The sequence below is a fragment of the Hyperolius riggenbachi genome, chromosome 8 (assembly GCF_040937935.1).
Source record: "Hyperolius riggenbachi isolate aHypRig1 chromosome 8, aHypRig1.pri, whole genome shotgun sequence".
Taxonomy (NCBI): domain Eukaryota; kingdom Metazoa; phylum Chordata; class Amphibia; order Anura; family Hyperoliidae; genus Hyperolius; species Hyperolius riggenbachi.
Genome location: NC_090653.1, coordinates 87,638,823 through 87,649,996, shown reverse-complemented (window position 1 = coordinate 87,649,996; position 11,174 = coordinate 87,638,823). Strand labels below are relative to the sequence as shown.

The 11,174-nt window shown below is 44.0% G+C and overlaps 1 protein-coding gene and 1 long non-coding RNA gene across 3 annotated transcripts in view; one reads left to right on the top strand and one right to left on the bottom strand.

The window, feature by feature from the left end:
• The window catches only part of LOC137528244 (uncharacterized), a 152,370-nt gene that overhangs the window by 50,649 nt on the left and 90,547 nt on the right, over positions 1-11,174 (top strand). The gene's annotated exons all lie outside the window — the stretch shown is intronic.
• The window catches only part of LOC137529011 (uncharacterized), a 64,205-nt gene continuing 61,148 nt past the window's right edge, over positions 8,118-11,174 (bottom strand). For both annotated transcript variants that reach the window (XM_068250875.1, XM_068250876.1), the window contains exons 5-7: positions 10,549-10,638; positions 8,420-8,487; positions 8,118-8,309 (exon numbers count right to left, since the gene is read on the bottom strand). In XM_068250875.1, the coding sequence (XP_068106976.1) occupies positions 8,198-8,309; positions 8,420-8,487; positions 10,549-10,638 (270 nt within the window). In that variant the 3' untranslated portion in view covers positions 8,118-8,197. The remainder of the gene's footprint in view (positions 8,310-8,419; positions 8,488-10,548; positions 10,639-11,174) is intronic.

The following is an 11,174-nucleotide window of genomic DNA, read 5'->3' as shown; positions in this document are numbered from 1 at the left end:
TTAGGCATGATAAAGGGCTTTTCACCAGCGTGCTAACTGTTAGCACCGCTTTGTGAATCAGGCCCAATGTGTGGAATGATGGTGGGAGTAGTTTGGATGAGTGACGGGTCGGGCGAGACAGGATATTAGAGCAAAACAAGGGTTTTCTGGCACATGGAGCAGACACGGTCGTAACTTAAACCTCACCGCCCTCCCAGCAACACTGTCGGCCAGGCCCCCCATCAAGTGTACAAGAGAAATCGCCAGCGGGAGACTTGGGCGCAGGATACAGCCAATATACGGCTTACCCTGCTCGTGCTCAAGTCCCGACGGCGTTAATTACTATTCCCCCTCCAGGTCCACGTGGATGGTGGGGAATGATGTAATTCAGCTTCCAGCTATTGCTATCGCAGTGTTTTAACCCTTTCCACTCGTATGTCCCGCATAACGGGACATCGTGAATTCCGCGTTGCACTCGTATGTCCCGATATGCGGGACATCCCTGCAGCGGCGGTTTGCAGCGCATCGCGACCACCGCAAATGTATTACTACATGCCCACACTGTCAGTGCCCCCCAGGTGACATTTATATTTAATTGTCACTTCCTTTTCTTTCCTGTTTTTTTTATTTATTTTTTATAAAAAGTAGTTGCTGGTTCATCTTTGCAAATTCCATTCTGCAAAAAAAAATGAAAAATAATTGCAGATTATTTTTTTTTTCTTGCAGATTGCCTGCAAATAATGAATGGCATTTTATGGGATGGACTGGGGGAGGGTGTAAATAGTAGCCAGTATTTTATTGCTAATCTGCCCAATCGAAATACCAACGATTGCATTGTGTGTAGGGGCAGTAAGACCCCGGGTGGCGGGCATAAAACCACCTATTATTGCAAAACTTGCTCACGCAGGCCCAGATTACACCCAGGAAACTGTTTTTCAATTTACCATACCTTGGCTTTCTCCTCTGCTACCAGCCAATAGGAGATGCCAAGCTGTCCAAATAAGGTATCAAATTAAACGTTATAATGTGTTCTTTAAAATAAGATATACACTGTTACGGTGTTACGTTCCATGTTAAAATGAGAGAGTAAGAGGGAGAGCGCATTTCTTTAGGAAAGAACTCAGAGTGGAAAGGGTTAAAAGTAACTCCAGCTCCGTCTTCTTACTCACTGTGCGTCGCTATAGCTGCAATACCTATTATGGTCTATGGTGGCGCCAGCTGCACTGAAATCTCCTGCGCTATAATCCACGTGCTCGCTCCGTCACGTGCCTCTGCAAACCCCCACAAACACAGAGCACAGTACATTACTGCATTAGTGCCAAATGAAGCTGAAGTGGGTCGCAGTTCTTCAGGCTCCATGGCTGTTTGGCTAGATGAAGGTGTCCCATATCCCCAAAGTTGAAGACCGTTGGAGGTGAGGATGGGGGGAGCGGTCAGGCAGAAGGGTGTACACCCTTAATTTAATTAGTGGAATGATATAATAGTTAAAAAAAGCTTAACTTTAAATAGTGTGTCTAATCAGAGCAGAGGAGAAAAATTGACTCTAATTATATTTTAAAGCCACCTTCAGATATAGATCTAAATATAATACCTCCAGTGGCAGGCCATCTGGTCTCTCAATCATAAGGGCTCACTTAATGTTACTAAGCAGGAACATGAATTTAAGATCATCACCCAATGGTACAGGACACCTTCTGTGCTCAGCAAATTTGTGGAGGGAGTTGCGGATACATGCTGGTTTGTGGTTCTTCAGGAGCCGATTAACTGCATGTGTTCTGGCATGGCCCTCACCTGTCCACCTTTTGGACTCAAGTTCATAAGTGGACAGAGGAAATTGCCTCTACACAGATTCATAAGACCCCTGAATTTTTCTATTTGGCATTCTGACCCTTTTTCATGTAATAAATACTAGAAATGTATTCTTTTACACCTAGTTAACGCGGCCTGTGCGACCATTCCTTTTTTGTGGAAGAAACTGGACCTCCCTCATAGGTAAACACAGGGGGGATTACAGCTGCCCAGAATCCCCCCTTCAGACCAGGTCTGGGGACAGGCATAAGTTGAGAGAGCAGAATGTCTGCAGGCATCCTGCATCACATAGCACTGACCCCTTTCTTTCCCTGCTACAGTTGACTTTGGATGGAGCAGCAATGTGTACATAGCATGGAGCAGCTCTGGGGAACTTTACAGAGCTCAAAGCCAGGTATGAGCACAGCCCTGTGTCCCTGCTGGGTGAATGTTTCACTTTCCCTTTATTAGCAATGTCGGCTGTCCTTATTATCTGTATCCACTGCTCCCGATCGAATCCGTTGTCGGTCTTTCAGTTGGACGGGAAATTGCATTATGTGTACCCAGCATGATATCCTACCATATTATTATACTGTATTGTGCGTGGCTGAGGGAGACCTTACAGGAATCCCCCTCTTGAAAATCCTGGGTTTGCCCCTAATGTCCCCCAGTGGCTTGCCAGGTTAGACAAAACTGTGCAGATGGAGATCTTCTTTCTTTCTCAAGATAGAACAGAGAAATTTACACAGACTTTGGCCACCTGGGAGATGTTTAAATATTCAGAGGATTATAGAGCATTGGTGCAACTTGCCTAACCTGGTATATGATACTCCTGTTCCTTTTTCTATCTTCATACCTTTTCTTTTTCTCTTTCTCCTCTTCTTCTTTCACCTCTTTCCTCCTGATACTGAGGTGAGGAGCGGCACTTGTTACCACCTAATGGTGTTGGTGCAGTGACACCATGGACCTATGTCTCTACTGCATTTCCTTGTATCGTAGGAATTCCTGATGTTTCATGTTTCATCACTATTGCTATGACGTGTAGATATTCTGTTATGTGCCTTTAACCACTTCAGCCTTTAGTCATTATTCACCTTATGCATCCTAGCAATTTTCACCTCCCACTCATTCGCCAATAACGTTATCACTACTTATCACCATGAATCGATCTATATCCTTTCTTTGGGTGGTACATTTTGCTTAGAAGTATTTTTTTTCTAAATGCATTTTAAACGGGAATATTAAGAAAAATTTAAAAAAAATCATTATTTCTCAGTTTTCGGCCATTATAGCTTTAAAATAATACATGCTACCATAATTAAAACCTACGTATTTTATTTGCTCATTTGTCCCGGTTACTACACCATTTAAATTATGTCCCTATCACAATGTATGGCGCCAATATTTTATTTGGAAATAAAGGTGCATTTTTTTGCGTCCATCACTATTTACAAGCTTATAATTTAAAAAAATATTAGTAATATAGCCTCTTCACATGCATATTCAAAAAGTTCAGACCCTTAGGTAACTATTTATGTTTTTGTTTTTTTATTGTAGTTATTTTTTTTCATTCAAAATTTTATTTGGGTAATTTTTGGTGTGGGAGGTAAACAGTTAGTTTTAAATGTAATAATGTATGTTTATTTAATAAAAAAACGTATGTAGATGTAGTTTTACTATTTGGCCACAAGATGGCCACAGTCTTTTCTTTTCTTTTTTTAGCCTTGGAAGCGAGCACTCTCGCTTCCAGGAAGTATAGGGAGGACAGGAAACTTTTTTTTTCTTCACAAAGATCACAGCTTCTCAAAGAAGCCGTCGCTCTTTCTAGCGGGGGCATAGATCTTATGAATGGGAACTATTTTCCCATTCATTGACCTCTAGGCTACCGGGCTGTGGCACGGGAGCATGCAGCAGCAGCCTTTTGGACGTGACAGTCACGTTCAAAAGGCTAAAATGGTTAGTTGTGTTTTTTTATATAATTGTTATTATTCATATGTCTTTCTTATTGCAATGAGTGTTGTTGTTACGCTTATGTTGTAAAGCTGACATTTTTCAATAAAGTGCTAAATGTTTAAAAAAATCAAATAAATTAATACCTCACAGCTTGTTGGTTAGAATGGTCAAAGATTACCTTTTTAGCGTGACATGAGATTTTTTTTTTTTTGTAGCTAAAAATGTTGCCTTAAAAACGTAATCACATCACCAGATACAGGTATCTAAAAGAGAATCTGCAGTGAAAATAAATGTATGATATAATAAACTGTATGTGTAGTACAGCTAAGAAATAGAACATTAGTAGCAAAGCACAGAGTTTTATATTGTTTCCAGTACAGAAAGAGTTAAAAAAACTTCAGTTGTTATCTGTGCAAAAGAGCTTCTCTGAGCTCTCTGACCCAACTTTGATGGGGAGACAGTCCTATTTTCTGAAGCACTTATACATCAAAGAAACAGTGAGACTCAGCTTCAGATAAGGTTTTACTGCAGGGGAGTTCAAAGGGTCATTAGCTCTGCTCTATTTCATAGTTGAAAATACAGTGGCCCTTATGCAATTCATTTTTCCACCTTCTTCCTAGGAGAAAAATTTTCATCTTTGATTTAAAATAACTTTTTAGCACTTTGCAATGGAAAAAAAAGTATCAAAAAGTAGGTTAAAAGGTGCTATCAAAATTATTTTGAGTATATTTTTTTTTCCTTGCTGGTGGTTTAACCACTTCACCACTGAGGGGTTTTACCTTCTGAGCACCAGAGCAATTTTCACCTTTCAGCGCTCCTTCCATTCATTCGTCTATAACTTTATCATTACTTATCACAATGAAATGAACTATATCTTGTTTTTTCCGCCACCAATTAGGCTTTTTTTTAGGTGGGGCATTATGCCAAGAATTATTTTATTATAAATGTGTTTTAATGGGAAAATAGGAAAAATGTGGGAAAAAATTAATTATTTTTCAGTTTTCGGCCATTATAGTTTTTAAATAATGCATGCTACTGTAATTAAAACCCATGAAATTTATTTGCCCTTTTGTCCCGGTTATAAAACTGTTTAAATTATGTCCCTATCACAATGTTTGGCGCCAATATTTTTTGGGGAAATAAAGGTGCATTTTTTTCAGTTTTGCGTCCATTCCTAATTACAAGCCCATAGTTTATAAAGTAACAGTGTTGTAACCTCCTGACATAAATATTTAAAAGTTCAGTCCCTAAGGTAACTATTTATGTATTTTTTTTAAATTGTAAATTTTTTTAAAAATTTTTTTATTACAAAAAAACAAAACAAACGGGGAGTGTGGGAGGTAATGAGTTAATTTTTTGTGTATAAGTAATTCATTTGTATGTGAAAAATGTTTACGGTGTAGTTTTACTATTTGGCCACAAGATGGCAACAGTAACTTTTTGTTTAATCTTTAATGCGACTAGAAGGCTGGGTAAGCGGAAGTACTAGGAGGCTGGGTAAGTTTTTTTTTTTTTCACAATGATCGCGCTGCTTAGCGGAAAAGCAGCGGATCATTGCGGGGCTTAGATCAACGAATAGGAATGGATTTTCCCGTTCATTGATCTCCGGGCCAGCGGCGGGCGGCGTGTTTACCCGCGGGAGTGCGCGCGGGCCGCGGCGGCAGCGCGGAAAGTACAGATTTCTCCGTCCCTAGGGGTTAAAGGATGGAAAAAGGGACAGAGAAATTCGTACGGACGGGGGTAAAGTGGTTAAAAGAGATTTTACTGACCAGTTTTAAAAGATCACCTAGGAGAAAACTCAGGTGAAAAACTAAATTGCATATGGCCCAGTGTGTCGTTTGTAATTGCAAATGTGACAGAATGATGCAAGGTTATAAAAAAAATCTATATAATCAAAAATAAAAAATATGCAACTCTTTTCTTTGATACTACTTCTATTAACTATCATACTTTTTTTATTTGTTTGTTTTTGCTTCAATGTCACTTTAAAAGGAGCTAGTTTCAGGTTCTGTATATGGGGCTAATCTGCTGCTTGGATTGCATCATTCTGCTGTTCAAATTGCAAAGGGGAATGGACAGACTGAAGTTCTCTAAGGGGATTACAGCCTGCAACAATGACAGCTTTAAAAGGAAAAAACACAAAGACCGAGAGCCCAATATGGTGTAGTATGTCAACAATCAGATGGAGACAAAATAAAAGTAAATGATGGATGTACTCACAAGTCTGGGTTACCACAAAGGCAACCACTGTAACTGCAGGTGGAGACAATTAGAACCTGACCCCACTCAGGTGTTTAAAAATGTCGCTCTCTGTAGACGGAAAAATGGGGAAAGACCCCCTCCACCTGGGGTGGACTATTCAGCGATAAAAGAAGAGTGACAGAGGCGCCAACAAGTATAAAATGATTAAAACCCGCTTAAAAGGAGGGGTGCAGGTGGATGCACCACTCAGATAAAAATAGACCAGCCAATAAGCCGTTAATTAATAACAGTAAAATTTATTGGGGATTCTCCGTTTCACGGGCAATATATATATAAAAATCTACAAAAACAAGGAAAATTACACAAGATAATCCGAGTATCTGAACTTCTATATGAAAAGAGAAATGCTAATTTGCTCTTCTCCCCCCAGAATGGCCATAGACTGTGGTACTGACATTAGTGGTGTTACCCATTATTCTATACATTATTTGTACCTATAGGAAACACACTTTTATCAGAGGAATAAAAACACAGACACAGTTAAGATTAATACATATATTATAAAGAAAGAAGAAATATGAGATAATTCAACCAGAAAATACATTCATAAAATGTACAAAACTGTACAATACCCTCACATATCCCAGTTGATCCAGAGGAAGGCGAAAAACCCTTCAAGGCCTGGGCCAATTGGCCATAAAAGGGAAAAAATTCCTTCCCGACTCCAAATGGCAGTCAGATAAAATCCCTGGATCAACACCCCTAGAATTTTACATTCCCCCCCCACACACCTTTTAGGTAGCCAGGGTGCCCCCCTTTGAGTTAGCCAGAGTGCCCCCCCTTTAGGTAGCTGGCATGACCCCCTTTTATATAGCCAGATTACCCCCCTTTTAGTTAGCCAGATTGCCCCCTTTTAGTTAGCTAGAGTGTCCCCCTTTTAGTTAGCCAGAGTGCCCCCCCTCTTTTAAATAGCCAAATTGCCCCCCTTTCAGTTATCCAGATTTTCCCCCTATTAGTTAGCCAGATTGCCCACCTTTAAGGTAGCCAGAGTGTCCCCTTTTAGTTAGCCAGCATGCCCCCCCTTTTAGTTAGCCAGATTGCCCCCTTTTAGTTAGCCAGGGTGTCCCCCTTTTAGTTAGCCATAGTGTCCCCCTTTTATTTAGCCAGAGTGTCCCCCTTTTATTTAGCCAGAGTGTCCCCCTTTTAGTTAGCCAGATTGCCCCCCTTTTAGTTAGCCAGATTGCCCCCTTTTAGTTAGCCAGCATTCCCCCCTTTTAGTTAGCCAGATTTCCCCCCATTTTAGTTAGCCAGATTGCCCCCCTTTTAGTTAGCCAGATTGCCCCCCTTTTAGTTAGCCAGATTGCCTCCCTTTTAGTTAGCCAGATTGCCCCCTTTTAGTTAGCCAGCATTCCCCCCTTTTAGTTAGCCAGCATTCCCCCTTTTAGTTAGCCAGAATGACACCTTTTAGGTAGCCAGAGTGCCCTCCAATTTAAGTAGCCAGAGTGAAAGCTCTCCCCCCCCCCCCTATTTAGGTAGCCAGAGTGGCCAGATGTGACTGGGTGCAGCGATGGGACTCCTGCAGAGGGGACAGGTCCGGCTCTCCTGCAGCCAACGATCGATGCAGGTCTGGTGGAATTGGTGGTTGCACGGAAGTCGTCTGCAAGGAGAACAGAAATATACATTAATATCCAGACTGACAGAGGCTGTATGGGACACTAAATACAGCAAAGACAATAGAAATGTGTAACAGAAATGAGCATTACTTACCTTACCCTCTCTTCCTCCTGGATATCAGCGAGGCAGATGGCGCACATCCCATCATCTTCATCTGTGGATGGAGAAAATGCTTATTAGTACAATGAAGGCAGAATAGACCACAGAATACACAGAATACATGCAGGGAATCTCCCGTCTGTGTCCACTCTCCCCCCATCTCCACACCTAACACTAACCTCGCTCCTCTCCACAGTTAACACTAACCTCCCCCATCTCCACACCAAACACAAACCTCCCCATCTGCACACCTAACACTAACCTCCCCCCTCTCCACACGTAACCCTAACCTCCCCCCTTTCCACTCCTAACACTAACCTCACGCTTCTCCACTCCTTACACTAACCTCCCCCCTCGCCATTCCTAACTCTAACCTCCCCCCTCTCCACATGTAACCCTAACCTCCCCCCTCTCCACACCTAACCCTAACCTCCCCCTCTCCACTCCTAACACAAGGAAACATAAATAAAACTGCAAAAAAAGGCCTGTTATCCAGCGGTGTTCAGATGTGATGGGGTGCGGCGATGGGACTCCTGCAGAGGGGACAGGTCCGGCTCTCCTGCAGCCAACGATCGATGCAGGTCTGGTGGAAAGGGTGGTTGCACGGAAGTCGTCTGCAGGGAGAACAGAAATATACATTAATATCCAGACTGACAGAGGCTATATGTGACACTAAATACAGCAAAGACAATAGAAATGTGTAACAGAAATGAGCATTACTTACCTCACCCTCTCTTCCTGCTGGATATCAGCGAGGCAGATGGCGCACATCCCATCATCTTCCCGCTTCCTCTGTGGATGGAGAAAATGCTTATTAGCGCAATGAAGGCAGAATAGACCACAGAATACACAGATATTGCTGTATTTTCCACCGTAGCACCGTAACAACCTAACACTAACCTCACGCCTCTCCACTCCTAACATTAACTCCCCCCCCCTCTCTACTCCTAACACTAACCTCCCCCTCTCTCCATACCTCCCCTTAACCTCCCCCCCTTCACACCTAACCCTAACCTCCCCCTCTCCACCCCTAACACTAAGCTCCCCTGTCTCCACAGCTAACACTAACCTCCCCCCTCTCCACACCTAACCCTTACCTCCCCATCTCCACACCTAACCCTAACCTCCCCCCTCTACACACCTAACACAAACCTCCCCCCTCTCCACCCCTAACACTAACCTCTCCACACTCAACACTAACCTCCCCCATCTCCAAGCCTAACATAAATCTACCCCCCCCCCTCCACTCCTAACACTAACCTCCCCCATCTCCACATCTAACACAAACCTCCCCCTCTCCACTCCTAACACTAACCTCCCCCCCAGGGCCGAGGCAGAGGCTGGAGAGGCTCCAGCCTCAGGGCGCAGTGTAGGAGGGGGTGCACAATTCATTCAGTTGTCATTCCCAATTGTGTTTGAAGCAGAAAGAAATAGGAAAAGGGGATACATGGCAGTGACTGCAAGTCAGATAACTAGAGATTAAGGTATTGGGGAGGTTTGGGGCCCTGGGGCGCCTCTTAGTCTAGTAGCAATCAGTGTGTGACGGCTGGGGGGGAAGGATGGAGGGGCGCACTTTGGTGTCTCAGCCTTGGGTGCTGAAGGACGTTGTCCCAGCTCTGCTCCCCCCTCTCCACACCTAAAGCTAACCTACCCCCTCTCCACCCCTAACACTAACCTCACCACTCTCCACTACTAACACTAAGCTCCCCCCTCTCCACAGCTAACACTAACCTCCCCCATCTCCACACCTAACCCTAACCTCCCCCCTCTCCGCACCTAACACTAACCTCCCCCCTCTCCACACCTAACCCTAACCTTCCCCCTCTCCACACCTAACTTCCCCCTCCCCATACCTCCCCTTCACATGTTGTACTAACCTCCCCCTCTCCAATCCTAAAACTAACCTCGCGTCTCTCCACTCCTAACTCTAACCACCCCATCTCCAGTCTCCACACCTAACACAAACTTCCCCCCCTCTCCACCCCTAACATTAACCTCCCGCCTCTCCACTCCTAACACTAACCTCCCCCTCTCCACTCCTAACACTAACCTCCCCCCTCTCCACTCCTAACACTAACCTCCCCCCTCTCCACACTTAACCCTAACCTCCCTCTCCCCTCCACATGTTACACTAACCTCCCCCTTCTCCAATCCTAAAACTAACCTCGCGTCTCTACTCCTAACACAAACCTCACCCCACTCCACCCCTAACACTAACCTCACGCCTCCCCACTCCTAACACTAACCTCCCCCCTCTCCACCCCTAACCCTTACCTCCCCCATCACTACACCTAACACTAACCTCCCCCATCACTACACCTAACCCTAACCTCCCCATCTCCACACCTAACTCTAACCTCTCCACACCTAAAGCTAACCTCCCCCTTTCCACACCTAATACTAACTGCCCCTTTTTCCACATGTTATGCTGGGTACACTTGTTACGATTTTCCGCTCGATTTTCCCACCTGATAGTTTTTTCCGCTCGATTCTGCACTCGATTCTCTTATCTTCGCTCGTTTTTCTTATCTTTTTCCATTCACTTCTATGAGAAATCAAGCACAGAATCGATCGGGAGTAATATCGGACATGAGGGAATTTATAAATCAGATGCATCTATCATACGGAAAGTCGTAACGTATGTATCCAGCATAACATTAACCTCTCCCCCTTCTCCACACCTAACACTAACCTCCCCCCATCTACACCTACCACTACCTCCCTCCCTGCAACCTTTTTACCTAACATTAACTCTTGAGGCTAGGATATATTATAGCTTATTACTGTTCCCTGCACTACAGTGCACTAAAATGTACCCCCCCCCCCCAAAAAAAAAAAGGTTTATTCCTTTACCTTCTTTTGATCATCTTTACTCAGTGGCTCCTCCTCCTCCGGCTGCTCCTCCTCCGGCTGCTGACGATGGAGCGTCACCTGCAAATTTTCCTGTAAAATATATAAGTAAAAATGAGAAGCATACCAAGTTCTTACTTTCAGCCAATGGGACACAGTACAAAGGGACTCTTCTTAACCTCCTGAGCGTTACACCGCTCAAGAGGTTTTGTTACTTTTTGCCCGCTTTTAAAATAATTGTGCCTAATGACTGTAAAGCATATAGCTAGCACTAGGCTAGCTAGTAAAGGTGTTGGGTACCCTCTGATCGCCACCGCTCCCCCATTTATATGTTACCCAGCCTGGATCCAGCGATTGGCGCAGCCTCCCCGGACAGCTCTGGTCTTCACTATGGGGAGGATCGCAGATGACCTCATGACGTCGCTGACGTCATGCGCAAACCCGATCCTCCCCATAGAGAGACCGGTGCTGTGTCCCGGGAGGCTGCGTGATCGCTGGATCTAGGGGGGGGTAACGTATAAACGGGGGGATCGCGGGGATCCAGGGGTGCCCAGCACTCTTACAAGCTAGCCTAGTGCTAGCTATATGCTTTACAGTCATTAGGCACAATTATTTATTTATGGGGTACT